Below are 18,194 nucleotides of genomic sequence, written 5' to 3'. Positions count from 1 at the left end.
CCACAAAGAGTAGAGAATCGATACATATGTATGAGGCTTTTTACACTTTAACATTATTAATTGAGACATATTCAATTATTTAAATTTAATGTATATATATATATATTAATTATTTGTCAATTTAGCATTTAGATGAAAATGTATACCTAAACTAGAATAAGAATTTTCCTAAAATTAAACCTAATTTTCTATCTATATTTGTTTTATAAAGAATAAATTGATTTTGAAAAATAACAATAAAACATACTTAAGAAAAATAACTTCTTTTGTTGTTTGGTTGTATATGAAAAATCATAAGAAAGTTAGCATTTGATGTAAGTATTAGTTTTCTTATAAAAATATTAAAAAATTTATAATTCATCAGCAATTTTATAATATTAATCTAAAATTAAATATAAAAAATTATATCAAAATAGTTCAGTTGAAAATCTTTCTATAATTATCTAATGACTAGACCTGGCAGTTGACAGTGGTCAAATACGATTCTCAATAATTGATATATTAACCGACATATATTTAATTAATTTTTATTTAAGTTCTTTCTATTTTTATAAGTGTATAAGAAGATATCTATTTTTTTTCTTGACTAGAAAAATATTTCTATTAATTTTAAATACAAAAATATAACGCGGAAGATATTTGGCGCGTGATATTGGATTTAAATTTATAACAACAGTGGAGTTGCTGAGTAGTTAATATATTATTAATCGCATATATTTAATTAATTTTTGTTTATGTTCTTTCTATAAGAAAATATTTTTTTTTTAACTTCTTTTGTTGTTTGATTGTATATAAAAAAGTCATAAGAAAATAATTTTCTCGTATTTGATGGAAGTATTATTTTTTTATAAGAATATTAAAATATTTATAACTCATTAAAATTTTATAATATTATATTCTAAAATTAAATATCAAAAACTATATCAAAATAGTTCAGTTGAAATATTCTTCTATAATTATTTAATGACTAGACCCGATCATCAGTAGCCGACAATAGTCAGAAATGATTGCCGGTAATTAATATATAAATTGTCACATATTTAATTAATTTTTATTTAAGTTCTTTCTATTTTTATAAATGTATAAGAGGATATCTACATTTCTTTTTGACTAGAAAAATATTTATGACGCTCAATGTATTTGGCGCGTAATATTGGATTCAAATTTATAACAACAACGGAGTTGCTCAGTAGTTGATATATTAATCATATATATTTAGTTAATTTTTATTTAAGTTCCTTCTATAAGAAAATATTTAATTTTTCTTTTGACTAAAAAATATTTTTCATTAACTAATTGCTTTTGATGCATCAAGTGCACACAAAAAAAACGCGGGAAATATTTAGCGCGTCATACTGAATTTAAATTTATGAAGTTACTCAATATGTAGAAGTATTTATAGAAAAATCTTTTGTAATGAATCAAGAACTAATAATCACCATTATATTGATTCATTTCCTTTTGTCATCTCACAAGTCATTGAAAAAAATATTGATATAACTGATAGAAGAAAGCCATAACAAATTGCACAACTGAAAGCAAAATTAAAAAGATGATCAAGTCATAACATAGGATAAAAAGACAATCTCCAAATACTAATATTGTTCAAATAGAAGAAGATGCACGTAATATTATATGATATTCATGCACAATTCTTGCATAGAATGCCCATACCCTAATGAGAATGAACTTATTCAAACTGAATTTCCATCATGGTGGAGTTGCTAAATGATTTAGATTTGACCGTGCCCATAATCAAATCCAGGAGTAAACACAGATGGGTTGTTTGGATTAATAGCAACAGTGGAGGCAAATGGATTGATCATATGAGCAGAATAATGATCAGTAGTAGGAGGATGACCAGCAATAGCAACACCACCAACGCCACCAGCAGCGGCAGCAGCAGAAGAAGCTCCATTATTAGTCTTCTCTTTGAGTTTGTTGATCAAGCTCGTCCTGATTTCCTTACAAGCGGCCTCCATTTGGAGCAGCTCCGGGACGTTCAGCTCCTCAATAGGGGTATCCCACCATCCCTTTCTCTCATTATTCTTTTTGTGCTTCTGCTTCAGTTGTTTGCCTTTCTCCTTCTCTATCTCGAGTTGGCGAAGCAGCTCATTGTGCTGTTGGTTCAGCTCTTCAATCCTCATAAGCCTGTGGGCTTCAATGAGAGGATGTGTGGTGGGGTTGTTGTTTCTATCTGCTGATCCTTGGCCAAAAAAGCGATTAGTAATTGCATCCATAGAAGGATGAGCAAAGGAAAAAGGCTTACCAGCTGGTGAATACACCAAGAATGCTAGTTCTGCACCGGTGAGAGTGACAAGTTCACTAGCTTTTTTATAGATCCCAGACCTACGTTTTGAAAAAGTGATAAGCCTATCATCTTCGTTCTCAATCTTCTTCATCTCTATCTTTTGCCTGCCTTTGGTTTTCTTACCTTGGTTGTCACCTGCCATTGCTAAAATGTTATTTAATGACCAAACAATACAAGAAGAAGAATAAGGCAGTTCTTGAGTTTCTTGGGTTGGTAAAGAGATGTATTTATAGGAGAAAATAATAGAGATTTAATAATAATATATTTTTTTTTTTCATATTACAATTTTTATCATCAACTAAAAATTCTAAAATATTTGATCATTCGCTACTTCCATATTAGTCTAAATGTGCAGGGCTCCCTCGACTCACTTTGAAAGATGAATAATATGTACGTAAAATTACAATAAAACTAGTCCTCTTATCTCTCCTTTTCTTAAAAAATAATGTAAGTAAACTCTACTAAACTAATAGTGTATTCGGTACAGAGATTTGATGCAGTTGAAAACTATTTTTTATTGAACATTTAAATTAAAGCGTCTGGTAAAACCTTAAAAAACAATACTTGATAGCTAATTTAATCTCATTCAGCTGTTGATTGTATCAAATCTATTTTTTAGTTTTTTATTATCACCTGATAGCTAATTATTTATTTATTTATTTAGACACTATAATCTTTATTAAAACTTATTAATAATAATTTAATTTAATTTTATCTCATACAATTAAATTTTTATATTTTATAATAAATAATTATTATTTTAAAATTATTCTTAATAGTTAAATAATTATAATATTTATAATTTTGATATTTGAAATTAGAGATTTTATTAATAGAATTTAAATTTAAATTCTACTTTTAAAATAATTTGTATAAATATTTTTAATAATAATACAACTGAGCTAAAAAAATAATTATATTATTTTTAATTATTGTAGTTTATTTTTATTAATTTATATCATTGAATATAAATAATAAAATAAAATATATTTTTTTAATAAATTATAACATCAATCCAGCAATCACTAATAAAATTTTATTAAACGATTTAATTTATCAAACTAAGAGTTATCTAGCACCAGCTACTCTTTAGTAGCTTGAATAACTAATAGTTCTTTTGCATCATCGAAGTACTTCTCACTATACCCATATATATAATTAATCCATTCAATTTATCACTCACCATGGATTATAATTGAACATTTTTCCAATAATAACAAATAGTTAATGCCATTATATTGATATTTTTATATGATTTGATTCATTGGTTAGGGTGGATATATGTACATCAACATATCACAATCGCAGAGTTTCACATTATTAAAAATAGTAGAATACTAAGTAAAGATGAAACATTAGTATGGAAATTATTCAGAAAAATATTCGTATGTGTAGCTAAATACTAAGTTAACCTTATTTTCTTGTTCTTGCATGCTGTTTATCTATTAAATTTTATTACTTCTGGAAATAAAATTGCACACTAAATTCCATCAATTTCTTGGAATAGAAGTAACAAACCAGAAATAAAGAAGAGCTCTCTAGAATTATATTTAATATCTAAGTTTATATATAAAAAAAAAACAGAAAAAAGACCATTAAATATTTATGTTGAAGCTTGAAATTCAAATTAGCAAGCATTTTGTTAAAAAAACCCTGCAATTCAATAAGCTTGCATGTGTTCTATATTTTTCTTTGAATGAAATATAAATATAAAATATTGGATGCCTGATTACAAATAATATTGCCTTGTTGCTGAAGCCAACTTTGGAAATTAATGTGATTATGACTTTATTTCTTGGCTAGTCTCAAATATTAACTAATTAGTATGATGCAGAATATTAAGAAAATAAGGAAAAAAAATTAATCTCTAGCCATTTATCTTACCTATTCTTCTCTTTCCAAATTCTTTTCCATCTAAAATATTTTATTTTCCATATAAGTCTGTAATATTAATGAGAGCTTTTATATACATAATATTATAAATAAACTTTTCTCATGGAAAAAAAATAAAAATATATATGAGAAAAAAAAAATGAAAATAAAACAGGAGAGGCAAATCCTTTCCTATATTGTTTCATTTTTTCAATTAAAACAATATAAAAACATATATTAGAAAAAGCTTTTCTTTATTCGTTTAAAATGTCTTAAATTCTCATAAACTTGCGAGATTTTGGGATAAATTAGTCAAATTATAAGGTGAGTAATTTGGTCAAGAAATTAATTTTTGCTTATATGAATCTGAACAAAAAAGTTCAGGGAGCAAATTGCCACTTATGCGCAGAGTAAAGTGTGTTTACATGTAATCAAGCAAATGTTCGTTTATAATTAGCAGGAACATTATTGAGACACTCTTTTAATAATTTATAGATTAAATTTGGAGAATACCAATATCATTTTGGCCCCTGAACTTTTTGTCTAGATTTTTTAAATTCAAAAATAAAAATTTAATACTCAGTGTGACTGTCATATATTTATTATTAGAAAGACAATCTTATACGAAATAGTGAATATAAACTTTATTCTTCATGATAAAGAGGAAACTTTTATAATATTAGTAAAAAAGTTTAATAAATTAATAATGTCTTTTTTTAAGTGATTTTGCTTTTTCTAAATATTATAAATATAAGCTTATTTTGCAATTAGGGTAATATTAGTCATAGTTTGTATGTTCTCTCCCTTTTTAGGTATGGTTTCCAGTTTGCCATATATACACAATTAAATTTAGCAATCTAACTAATTTGTTAACATGTGAAGACACAATAAGGACAAATGGGATTCAATATAAGGAAAGGCGAGCAAGTGGCCCTTTTCTCTGCCCCTTTTTTCTTTTTACTATATATATATATATTAATTTCTAATTTTAACACATGTATCTAATTTTTAATATATAAAATTTTATTTTAGAATGTATATTATCTTTAACACGTAAAATTTAAATTTATTTATAATTTCATATTTTTTCTATTAATGTATTAATCAATAAATCACACTCTTAATTAAATACTCACTCGAATTCTAAAATTAACACATTAATTATATTTTAATATTATATTATATTAATTAATTAATAATTTTTAATCAGATAATAATACTAATTCGATTCTAAAAATTAGTATATTAATTATATTTTAATATTTATATTAATTAAAAATTAATTTAATTATATAATAATTATAAATCTAGAAAATAACATTTTAATTTATAATTTTTAATATTATATTTAATAATAAATTAATTTTTTAATTCTAAAAATAGTAATATCAATTATAGTATTGAGTTATATGATATTAAATATTAAATATTTTATTAAATTAATCTATCGACTTAATTTTATAATCAAAATAATAATAACAATTGTACAACGCACGGATAAACAATTAGTTTCAGTAAATATATTATCTGTACATAATTTTTGTGCTTATGTTATTTCAGTCAATTAACAATTCTTTTATTTTCTATTTAATACCTTATTTTTTTAATGGCAAAAGAAAAAAATCATATATTGTATGCTTTATTCGGATTTTATTACAATAAATTAGATCATGTTAGTTTATCAAAATTAATTTTTCCTTTTTAACAATAGGCATTTGAAAAGGAAAAACAAAAATCTAATGACAAAAACATTTTAACTTTTCTAGTTTTATATAAAACATTATTTGGATTGAAATATTTCATATGAAGAATTTTACAAAATCATCAATTTTAACTAAGTTTATACTTGACAACTCAAAAACTGTCAAAAATTTTAGTTTTTGATAATTTATCATCCACTATTGTTATTTTTCTTTCTAACACCTAATCATCAAATAAATTCTGTAATTTTTATTTATTTTTTAATTTTAACATATAATTTTTATTTATCTTTTTAGTTTTAGTACTGTTTCTAAATTTTGATTTCAATTTTATCCTTCAACCAATTATAAATTAAAAAATTTGCTGATGTGATTACAAGTTAGACAATTAAAAGACCGAATGAATATTAAAATTACTAACTCATCTTTAAACATTTCAAGATTTTTTTTATATTGTTTTTATCTGAAATTCTAAAATTTGAAATACTTTAGACCGTTGAAATAAATGACAAACAGAAAAAAGAAGAAGAAAGAAATGGATAAAAGAAATTATTAATATTCTTTAACCTTAATAATATATATATATTATCACCAAAATTGCAGCCATAAAAATAAATTCTAGTTAATAATTCTACCAAAAATTAGAAAATAATTTTAGAAGTATATTTTTAAAGTTGAAAAATTTAAAGCTAATAAGTACTAAGTTTAAAAATAAATTCAAAATGCAAAATTGATTATAATATTTTTTAATTATTTTAAATTTATCCTTGTTGATTCATGATAAAAATATTTTCTTTAATAATAATCTATAAGTTTTATTTAAATTTATACTTTTAAATTTCACAATAAATAATATCTAAAAAGAGTTTTTTTTTTAAAAGGCAAGGAATATTCAATTGAAAAATCATTAGTTAAATTCAGTCTACCGCATTATTTATAAATAAATTAAATTAAATATTAATATGTAGTATATTTATTATTATAAACTATCCATAATAAAAAACCAACTAATCTAAATATAATAATTAATAAATAATACTGAATACAATATTATACAGATTAATGAGTTTCAATGTCATTAACAATTTTTAAATTTCATATATGTTTTTTTGTTGATGGTTTCAATATTCACTTATAATTATCGTGTTATATAAATAATTTAGAAAATAAATTATATTAAAAATTAAAAAAATTTAATATGGACAATTTATTTTGTCACGTTTGAATTCACATGTAGAGTTGGCCTATGTGCATATGATATTATATTTGTATGCTCCAGTAATACTCAGGGACAAGAGAGTGGTGAAATATACATGCAACTAATCTTTGTTTTCTTCTATAAACTGTCCCACTTAATTTATAATAGACACCTAAACATAATAATTTACCAAAATTAGCTTGAAAAACACTACATTATTTAGAATCTTTGAACTCAATGTCACAAAATGTTAAGCAGACACATAAAATAATATGAAATTCATTACTATTATATTAAATAAATGTGTACAACTAGAGAACAAATTGCTTAATTAATTTGTTTGATTTAACAAGTGGACAGCAAGAGTCCAATTGTCCCAGGCTAATTTCTACCATCATCTGACAATTTTGAGAATTCAAAAACTAAAGTACATTTATATAGACACCAAGAAAAAACAAAGATTATCTATAATATATATATTAATTTTGTGAGACCTCAATTTTTGTTGACAGGTATGTTTAATTTTTTATATATAAGATTTCTAGTTTAATTTGTGTATTTATTTTTAATACATGAAATTCAAGTTTACGTGTAATTTTATAAAAAAATTTCTATTAATTTATTTATTCATAAGTTACATTCTAATTAAATACTAACTCTAATATTAAAAATATCACATTAATTATGTTATGATATTATAAATAGTTTCATAATCAGACAATGAAACCGATTCTATCTTAAAAATAACGTATTAATAATATTTTAATGTTATATTAACTAATAAATTATTTTAATAATTAGATAATAATTATAATCTAGAAAATAACATATTATATTATATTTTAATATTATTCAATAATAATTAAAATTTTAATTTTAAAAATACTAATATTAATTATATTGATATATTAATTTATATAATATTAAAATTAATTAATAGATAAATTTTATATTATAGTATTAATAAAATTTTAAGATTTTTAAAAATTAAAAATATTTAAAAATAGTTAGTTTGCTATTATTTTTCTAGAATTTTATAAATCAATATTAAATATTAAAAAATCTATTAAATTGTATCTATCAATTTGATATTGTAATCAAAATCATAATAATAGCCGTGCACGAACAAACGACTAGTTATTTTAATTTTGGCTAATTTTTCATAAATATTTAATTTAATTTAATTTAATTTTTCTTACCATATAGTAGTATTATCGTATTACCAATTCAAAGAATTATCATAGCATTATTATTGCTGGCTAATGTTTTTAGGCTAATATAAAGTAAATATATTCAGCTTTTTGTTATTTCTCCTTTTTACATATATTTAACTCTTGAAAAGAATGAAAATCACAGCGAAAGCATTATATGATATAAAAATAAAAATAATTTAAATTATGTTCAAAATTTAATTTTGCTTTTTAATCTATTCAAGATTTAATAGGCAATAAGCCATTATGATTTCCCTTTTTCTAATTCAGGGTTTAAAATTCTATTTTAGAAGACATTACAAATTGAAATGTCAAATGGAAAGGATGCTAAATAATCGGTCAAAAAGGTATCACATGGAATCTCCCTTCTTTCTCAACGCCTGATGGCTGATAGCCACCGGCCTCTTTGTGACTTAACCCTCGGACAGACAAACCACCCGTATCTTTTTCTTTAACAATCATATCCCTACAAAATTACATTTTTATCCTGTAATTACAATTTCATCCATTTTCACCACCCGCAAGAAATTAGCCATCAAATTAAAAGCTTGCCCTCTATATTAAAGGGAATTAATTGGAAAAGAAAAAAAGAAGAAAAACATCTCTCTCTCGCTCCATTGCGAAAGCAAAGAGAAGAAGAATCCTAAGATGGGAAAAGCAAAAAATCAGCAACAAACAGATCTTCCATGAAAGATACCTTAAAAAAAGATTGCGTTTTTAAGTCCGTACACTTTCAAATGACCAAAAAACCCACTTAACGAAAGCCATTGTTTTTAGCTAAAGCTCCCCCACCACTACTTATCACTCTCTCCATCTCTCCTCGTTTTCTAGATAGAGAAAGTGCAAGAAATTGGAGAGATGCTGGAAATAAGAGAAGGGTCTTGTTGCTTTCCACGACAGGTGGTTGGTGTGAATGTGTTTCTTGCTTTTGTTGATTGCATTCTTGCTATACTTGCATTCTCTCAGGTTTGTTTTCTTTCTTTCTATTTTCTTCAAAATGTGTTTTCTGTATGCTATTCTTGCAATGCCTTTGCTTTCTTGTTATTTTGCTTGGTTCTTCAATTTATGTTTGATCATTTGGAATCATGGGCAGTCCTTATCAAAAGAAAAACAAGAAATTTGGGTATTAGGGAGCGTATTTTAAAAGAATTTCTGAGCTGCAATTGAATTTTCTTATGTCGTTCGAGAAGGAGTTTGTACGTGTGCTTCTATGATAATGTGGAAAGGAAATTTGTTCTCTTGATGGCCCCATTAGTGCTAATGCCTAATTCAGTTCTAATGTTTGAGTGAAATAGAAGGGAAATTATGTTATGTGTAACCTTTAGGTACTTTACCATTTAAGCGGTTTCTGTTTATAGTGTAACTAAAAAGCGTATGAATTAATGGATTGTGTTTAAAATGCATTTTGGCTTATAACAACTTTACATATTAGACTCACTGTTCATAGTAATTTTCGGGTATAGGTGTTGCATTGGAGGCTAAATTTTAATACTGTTTCGTACATGGTTGATGAAATCTTTGCATTCTACATTGCCAATTTAATTTGGGAAATTTTATGCAATTTAAATAAATGAGAATGCCTCTATGTGGCAGATTAATTTTATATATCATTACTATTTACTTAGGACCGGAAAAAATAGGCGTATAAGGCAACACTGTTTGTGATTACAAGTTTTGAGAATCAATTCTCAGGAACTATTGCAATTCTAATTATACTATCCTCTACTCCAATAAAATCTTTTGACATGGGATTCTTTTATTCAAATGATTATTAATTACTACTGCCCTTCTTTCTAGCTTATAAGGATTCACTCAAGAAGTTCTCAACTTGGTTGGACACGACAAAAAGTAAGTGAATCATTATTTACCTTTTAATTCACACCCAGACCTATTTTCTGTTTGAGTTTATATTACTAGATTAAAATACTGTTGTCAGACTAGCTAGATTAACCCATTGTTGTCAGACCAGTTGGTTGAATTGGGTTTGTACCTTGATCCAGTCTGGTTGAGTTGTCTGACAACTCAAGGCAGAGACCAGGTCTGAACTGCAAGGTATCTGATGACTCCACTAACCTGTTTGGAATCTAGAGAACTGGGTGGGTTGACAACACATTACACCTGCAGAATTCATCATATGATCGATTCTAAAACCTTCATTAGATGATCAATGTTACTAAAATCTTTGCAAAGTGAAGTAATATTTTATCTGTAAAATTCTTATAGTTGATGATTCTTCATGAGATGCGCAGGTACTAAACATTTATACAACAGAAATAACACTCTGCATTTGGATCATTGACTTGTTGTAATCATGTATTTGTTGTTTGCTAATTATGAAAGGGCAATGAATAAGATTTCACTCAACTTCCTTATTCAGATTTGTTGCAATCTCACTTTGCTTTATTAGTAAAACTAATTAGAAGAGAACTGTATTGCTATTGATTTCAACATAAATTATTTCCCATTACTCCTCCGGACCCTCTGAGAAAATGTCATTCCAAATGAGTTAGTGCTGGTCAAATCACAAAAAAGGGTCAATGTGGCACTGTGGGTTTCAGGCTGGGAAGAGAGAGAGAAGAGGAGGGAACATTAATCTTGTAAATCTCTCATTTAGATTGGTTTATTCATACTAAATTAATTGAGTATTTTGTTATGCATGCATTTGTTTATGAATTGTTGATTAGTTTAGGCATGGTCATGATAAATTTTGTCAATAACAGGTGTTTCATTTGTTGATTGGATCTTCTAATACAGGTACGAAATCTATTTACATCATGACATTCTGCAGCCTTTTAATGGTTCATTGATAAAATTGCAGTCACCATCTCTGGTCCTCATGATGAGCCTAGCTGTTTCTTTCAGTTGGGCACTCTATGTTGCTTATTTTTAATAAATCCTATCAAATTCTTGGAATCTTTTTTTGTGCATTGAACATAATCATTAAATTAATTCAGTCATGAAGATAAGTGACCTATGCTCTAACTGTACTTTGGTGTTGGTTCTATTTCTTGACATTGTTTCAACTTTGTTTTCCGTAGTAATAAAAGACACTTTAATGTAGAAAATGTTTGTATAATCTGTCTACTTGTGCCATTATTGTGGCCTCTTGTCTTTTTAGTTGAGAACTTCAGGATCTATAATTAAAGGCTCAAGGGTCTGTTCAAATAGGAATGGGGTGAGAGTTCATGGAAAAAGTGTGGGTTACGGTGGCTGGAGGTCTAAATGATTACTGGTTTCTTGAAGTAGCAGGAAAATGCTGATAGAACTAGGATCTGTTTGATTGGTTTAGTTAAATGGAAGCGTGGGAGTTTCACTTAGAATTATGATAGTTTCAGTTCTTGCCCCCCTCTTTGGACCATTTATCATTTTATCTTTAACTTTGTCTTTTGATAAGTCTTTTAGTGTCCTGCTATTCGCTATAAGATTTTACTCTTTTACAAATTTTTGATGTTCCATACTAATTATGATGAACTCTTAAGGTCTTCACAATTCATCTAGAGGTTCTAATAGAATGAATTCCTTTTGTTTCTGTATCTTTATTTCAAATTGAATTACATGGTTCTGATTTCGGCAGGTTACTTCATTTTTTTCCTCATTACGATAATGGCTATCTGTAAGGGGTGGTTGTGCTGGTCTCGTTCTTGTGGCTTTATCTTCATGGGTATGCCTTCTTTTCAAATAGAAACTAGTTAGTAGCCCATAAGAGCGAACATCAATGAATTTTATGAATTTGTTTTTTGCAGCCTTACCAAAAATTCTCTATTTTGCTGCATTTCTTCTACTATTATCCTTCTGGTATGTTTTCTATTTGCCATTAAGTTTAATATATATATTTGAGATATTGAATTAAAATGTGTACAAAGTGTTACTAAATGTTCCTTTGCGCTATTGGTGCAATATCCAGTCTGATGGTGCAAGAATTTATCATGGGACTCCCATCCCTGTTATTCGAAAGGTTTCTCAAGATAAAATGGAGCACGTTTTGTAGAATGTTTTACTGAGTTTATCTTCTATGTCGTTGGTTAGGGATCATTGCACTAAATCTGTGATGATTCTATATTAGAACTGCTTTCTTATTGGATTGGTAATTGAGTTGAACTGGGCCTGCTTAATTAGTGTTTTCTTTTTAGTTTCTTTACTACTGCAGAAATGATAAACAGGGGACCAAGGCACCAATTGTCAGTTGAATATGTATAAGTATTTGAGCATGCTGCCTCGTGTTCATAATGTTACATAGTTTTGGAAAATTACTGATTTATGCATTCTTTTTCTTTTCTGATACTTGTTTGAGAGTCATGAGGTGATTAGTGATGTGACCAAGAGTGAGAACCAGCTTGACAGTACAAACAAGTAACTAAGTTTCGAAAATCATTATGTTACTGGATTGTTCAGTTTTAGGTGGAATTAAGCTTTCATGATCCTGTCTCGGGGAGTCAGGCTTTTAGCATCGAAATCATGTAGTTATTCAAGTCAGTGCTCAATGTAATTTGGCACCAGTTATATCAAGAACCCAAAAATCAATTCTAGAACTAAGGAACTTGGAGGCCAATTTTTTATGTCAATATAATGATCGAGGCAAGAAATTCAAGTCACTTATGGTGAAAGACATCTGGTTTATTATTATTTTGATTTATTTTTTCTTCTATTACGTTGTTTGCATTCTTTTCCATATTGATTGCTGAAATTTGCATAAATTCTCTATCACAGTTTTTTTTATAAATTTTTTCTTATTTTTTATCTATATTTATATTAGCGCCTTTAGTAGTTTTGGTCCTGATATCTAGGTTTTTGTACAGGCTACATCAAAAAATTTATCTACCATGGCTGCTGCATCTCAAATGTGTTTTCAGCTAGTAATTTCCTTTTTATCAAAAGTTCATTAACTGACAATATTAGTGGATTTCGATGCTGTTGTTTGGAGACATTGCTCCGGAATATATTCCATTGTGGATCTAGGTTTTTTTTCAATGTTAAATTTCTTTAGTGGCAATAAGGTGCTTGAATCTTTGTAACTCAAATTTCTTCTTCCACAATTTTATTAATTTTTCTTTAATGCATAATATTTGTCCTCAAAGTTGCTCTTTATCTTTCTCTTGGGAATTGTTTCTAGGGTTGACCTTCGCCATCAGGCAGATGATGAAGATTGTGAAGAGGAAGACTTTAGTTTTCATGAGGCTTTGTTAGAAATGACATTAGATGATCCAAGCTCAGTACATGCAGATAGTCTAAGAATATGTTTACCTTTTCGATCAACCCGTGTTGGAAGCCGTCAAAAAGTTGTGATTTGGGTATGGATAGGATAAAAATTTTCTGTCCTCTTCTTCATCGTCATATTCATAGATGTTGGATCACATTCACTTTAATGATCATATAGTCGTTTGCTGAAATTTCTCAAAACCGTGAGCTCTGCGTTGTTACCAGGTTACTGCTGTTGTCTTTGTCTTGATGATGGCATTTGCTGTGCTAATGTGGATTGGGATGGACCACACTTTTATTGATTCATCAAAGCTAGCCATGGTATGAACATTTGAATGGTAATAGATTTTGCTACTCTTTCCTTTATTTTGCCTGATTTTAACTCCTTCGTGGGAGCAGATAACTGAAACGAAACCTTTATTTTTAAGAGAGGGGTATACTGCATATTCCACTTGAAACACTATCAATTTCCAGTTGTATCTTCATTGCGTTAGATTTAATGTATTAATATCGTACAAAATATGTACTCTTATGCAAGTTAACTCGATTCTTAGGATACATGAGCTGGTTGCAGATGTCAGATAGTGAAATGTATAGGTTACCAGTAGGATATGAGTGTTAAATCATCAGAGACATGTGTTATGGTTATTCTTATAGTGGATGACAAAGTGAAGGTGTATCATATTGCAATAACTGTACTCCCATGCAGGTGTATGTAGATGTTATTGCCATAGTCTCTCTATTACTGGGAGGAGCATTAGCATGTTACGGTAAGCAACAATTATTTTATGCTATTGTATTTAGATAGATGCCTGAAAACTATCTACTTGCAAGCTAAATTGTCTCCACTGCAATTTTATCGATATCTGTAAAATGAATGATAAATTGTAGATGACATAAGAAAGCTACTTGAACTGCAGAAAGTACTGTAAAGATTGTAAAGTGCTATAAGTTTATGATATCATCCATTTCTGGAATTTCTTAAAATTTAGTTGACTAAAAACTTGTACTTGCCTACTGCGATGCTAATGAAAATCTGCATGTTCTTATCATATTACTGTTCATTTATTTTCTGGATAAACTGATATATGGCAGAAAGAGCCTATTATCTTTGTGATGATCCCTTTCAAACGTATGGAGAAACTAAGTTGGAATAGAATTTTTGTAGTTAACATCCCGTAGTGGCATGTATTCATTATTATGCAGCCAATTAATGCATGGTGGAAATTGGTTAATTAATTGATGCGAAACGGCATTGGCAAGAGAAACATATTTCTTGAGAATTTTACAGTTAACCTTTGTAGAATTTTTTTCTGCTCTATGTCTTCTGTTATCTTGAAAGTTCTTTATGTTTTTGTCTGTATTTCATGTCTAGGACTTTTAATATGCTCAAAAATGCGAAGAGTTCGATCTGAGAGAGCTTCTTCAGAAATGTGGAAGGTACCAATTTTATTGCTCCTTAATATTCATTAAATACAGATGGATCCATTGAAGTGTCAACTAAATGTGTATTATTTGGTCTCCTGTGTATGCTTGAGAAATTTATCTTATTATTTTTAAGGAATTTGGGTTTAACGGCATTCTAGTTCAAACTTGTTTCTAGAAACAATTTTGTGAAGGTTTCTGAAAAGATGACATGTTTGCAGGTTGCAGGTTTGGCTGTCGTCTCCATTCTTAGTTTCACTTCAAGTGCTTTCATAGCTCTTTTTACTCAAATTCCAGTATGTTGTTTTTTCTGGCCCTAAAATTTGTCCTTATGTTTTGAAGCACTGTAAAATTCTCAAACTAAACTGTGTATTTGTGATTGCAGGTCCTTTATTGCTGCCAGAAACTTGACAATAGTGGTCTTTTAACTTCTTTTTTACTGTTTGTATATTACTTTATAGGTACTGCTTGTAACTTTTCCCTTTAAAATTTCTACATGACTGGAGATGCTCTGTCTATTTTTTGATTTTGGGAACTTAAATCATCAATTACTAGTATTCTAGCAGAATGTGCAAAATCTTTCAACTATGTTTTATTTTCCTCTTTGCTTGGAATTCTCTCTATTTATTGGTGGGGAATTGTTATAAGCTTTTTCTTACTTGAGATTGAATTCGTTTTGCCATTATATTTTTGAGATAGGTAATTTTGTATTGGAAGTTGAGAAAAATGTATTTGGAGAAATTTCATTCCTAATTATACGTTTCTATAGTTCAGATCTTGTTTTGAGATTTTATTTCATTGCTTTATCAGGTTCTTCAGTACCCTCAGCATTGGTGCTGTGGATCATGAGAGAATTACCACCTCCTATAGTAGCTAATGTACATGAAGAATCTAGAACAATTGCTTACGTAACTGATAGTTCAACAGTAGTACATAATCCTCAGCGTTGGACGACTGCTGCAAGCTTGCAGAATCAGGTTTGTTTCTTACTTTCTCATGTTCATTTCTATATTTAATTTTTATGGTTTTGTTTTCTATTCATTGCTTAAATGGTGTTGTGATTAAGTGTTGGAATTCTCTCTATATGATTACTTGCAGAAATAAACATAATGTGTTGGTGATATCTAGGAGATATCGAGGATAGATAACTGTTGCTGAAATTGGGTTTGTTTCTTTTACAAGAGAAATCCACATAATAAAAGAGTCAGCAAGAAAGGAGAGAAAATATACCTTGTTGTTGTAGTTTTCTTATATATGGTAAACGTCTTAATAACTTTACTAGGATTTTACAAAGAGTTGCTCCTCCCACCTTTAAGCTTTGTTCGCACTTGATCTTGGACAACACTAACTACCTACTTCTTTGATATCCAATTAAAGTAGGAAGTCCCACATAGTTATCTTGCCTATTTCTGGACTTGGTTTCAATTTCTTCATCCAACATCTCAGATGAAATAGCTCTGATTTGTCCAAGTTGATTTGTTGACCTGATGCGTGTTCATAGTCTCAAAATCTATGATCTAATATCTGTTTTCTTTACCCGAAAATGAAATTAGTGTTAGGGTATTCTAACCCACATTTGTCTGTTCTGAACTAGAAGGAAGCCCTTTCCTTGTGGAAACACATTGACATTAGCATTCAAGAATAGCATGGAATGTGCTATAATCGGCTCCGGCCTATAGACTAAGATGTCTCTGCTTCTTTTCTCTTGGTCTCTCATTCAACTTATTGCTGGGACTGTGCTTCTGTAGTTGCCTCAAACCTAGTAACATGTCTCTTAACCAAACTATTTTGTCTTTATTTGTTGGAGGTTGGTCATTCAGATGAGTGTATAGGACAGAGATGAGAGGATAGTGACTTCAACTTTGTACGTGCAGATATCAAGAGGCAGTCCTATATAAATTGCATTACCATAACTGAGTGTTGTCTTGTATGCCTGCTAAATCAGAAGGACGCTGGAATTGTTGAACAACCACGACAAAGAAGAGTCTGAACAGTCCTAAAGAAGAAGATGGTGAATCACGTCCATGACAAAGCAGACAGGGTGAAGCCGTAAGGTTGCCATTGCAGTTTAGACATTTAGGCATGTATATACCCCCCCAAAAAAAAAGGATTTGCGAAATAGGGGAGATCCCCCCCTCCATTTGCAATTTTTCTTATGCATGGTTTTACATGATTTTGGATCTCATGCTGATAGAAAAGAGCATGTGGGATGTGGGTCCTTTTTCTTTTGTAAGCTTCTTTTTTTTTTTTTTTCCCTTTTCTTGAACTACATTCTAGTGATAGCATATTTGTTGCCTACCTATTCCTTTTTTGTTCTTTTTCCATTGTTATAATTTACTGTTTAACCAATTCATCTTTTATGCCTTTCTTAAAAATGTACAACAATTCGTACTTGTCAACAAAATCTTGTGGTGGTCGAATTTCCATCTTTAGATACACTTTTCAAAAGAAAAGATTAGCTCAACGCTTCATATGTTATAGTAAAAGACCCCTTAGTTTAACTGCACTTATGGAAGACTTGTGTTTTAGCAAAAAAAAAAAAAAAAGAAATTGTATTTCAGCTTCTTTTGTTCGTGTGTCTAGAAATTGAAATTGAGAAAAGTAAAAGCAGAAACCAAAAAAAAAAATATTTGAGTTGCTAAGCCTGACATGTGTGATTTCTCAACAGTTTGAATGCAGAAAGAGGTCTTATCATACGGCAAACATAAAAGAAAAATTAATAATCTCCACCAATCTGTAACAACGTCATGGGTTTCATAGTACAGAGAGAAATCAATGAAGAAACACGAGGCAAAGAAATGCAGCTATGGTTGCTTCCTAGCGAAATCATTCATGAGGGGAAGATTTGTTAAGATGCAAAGTGGGTTTGCAAGCAATGGTATGCCTTAATCCAAGAACACCACTTCATCCGAAAACATGCATATCATCATTCCAAATACCACACCGCCAAAAGCTGGTTTTCTAAAGAAGCATTCAAAATGATTTACATGGGGTTATTGTATATTTAGTGGAGAGAAAACAACTCAAATATCGCATAAGGGACACTGCAACAAGAAAAAGTAGTTAATCTAGCAAGTCCACGTTACATTACCAAGCATACAATTCTCCTCATATATATGACTGCTACACTAATTTAAACATGTTGGTGGTTTCCATATATGAAGGCAAATAGCAGAGGATCCAGAGGAGGTTGCGAAATTCTGACGCTAGAGAGTGATGCTCATCTTTCATGGAGACCCCATTGCAGAATCTCGACTCAAAGAGCGTCAAGTACCTACTGA

At 28.8% G+C, this 18,194-nt stretch overlaps 2 protein-coding genes across 8 annotated transcripts; one reads left to right on the top strand and one right to left on the bottom strand.

Annotated features, from left to right (window-relative positions):
* Window positions 1-1,672: 1,672 nt before the first annotated feature.
* LOC8264142 (agamous-like MADS-box protein AGL62) lies at window positions 1,673-2,669 on the bottom strand. Of its 3 annotated transcripts, none has more exons than XM_048374917.1 (2): window positions 2,270-2,669; window positions 1,673-2,200 (listed from the first exon to the last, which is right to left on the bottom strand). In XM_048374917.1, exons 1-2 carry the CDS (start codon window positions 2,451-2,453, stop codon window positions 1,734-1,736), a joined length of 651 nt encoding a protein of 216 aa, XP_048230874.1. In that variant the 5' UTR covers window positions 2,454-2,669; the 3' UTR covers window positions 1,673-1,733. The 3 variants fall into 3 exon arrangements, with proteins under 3 accessions (XP_048230874.1, XP_048230875.1, XP_002519714.1); XM_048374918.1 differs by having other exon boundaries at window positions 1,673-2,197; XM_002519668.2 differs by having other exon boundaries at window positions 1,673-2,669.
* A 6,086-nt stretch (window positions 2,670-8,755) lies between these two features.
* On the top strand, window positions 8,756-17,271 carry LOC8264141 (tobamovirus multiplication protein 1). Of its 5 annotated transcripts, none has more exons than XM_015719533.3 (13): window positions 8,756-9,258; window positions 10,090-10,140; window positions 11,013-11,046; window positions 11,867-11,953; window positions 12,036-12,087; window positions 13,403-13,580; window positions 13,714-13,809; window positions 14,198-14,258; window positions 14,864-14,928; window positions 15,135-15,209; window positions 15,299-15,374; window positions 15,724-15,890; window positions 16,721-17,271. In XM_015719533.3, exons 1-13 carry the CDS (start codon window positions 9,151-9,153, stop codon window positions 16,754-16,756), a joined length of 1,086 nt encoding a protein of 361 aa, XP_015575019.1. In that variant the 5' UTR covers window positions 8,756-9,150; the 3' UTR covers window positions 16,757-17,271. The 5 variants fall into 5 exon arrangements, with proteins under 5 accessions (XP_015575019.1, XP_015575022.1, XP_015575021.1 ...); XM_015719535.3 differs by having other exon boundaries at window positions 8,757-9,258; window positions 16,734-17,271; XM_015719532.3 differs by having other exon boundaries at window positions 8,760-9,258; window positions 16,859-17,271.
* Window positions 17,272-18,194: the final 923 nt, after the last annotated feature.

This window comes from Ricinus communis, chromosome 5, assembly GCF_019578655.1.
Source record: "Ricinus communis isolate WT05 ecotype wild-type chromosome 5, ASM1957865v1, whole genome shotgun sequence".
Taxonomy (NCBI): domain Eukaryota; kingdom Viridiplantae; phylum Streptophyta; class Magnoliopsida; order Malpighiales; family Euphorbiaceae; genus Ricinus; species Ricinus communis.
Note: the sequence above shows the minus strand (reverse complement) of the source record. Positions and strands in the feature narration are given on the sequence as shown.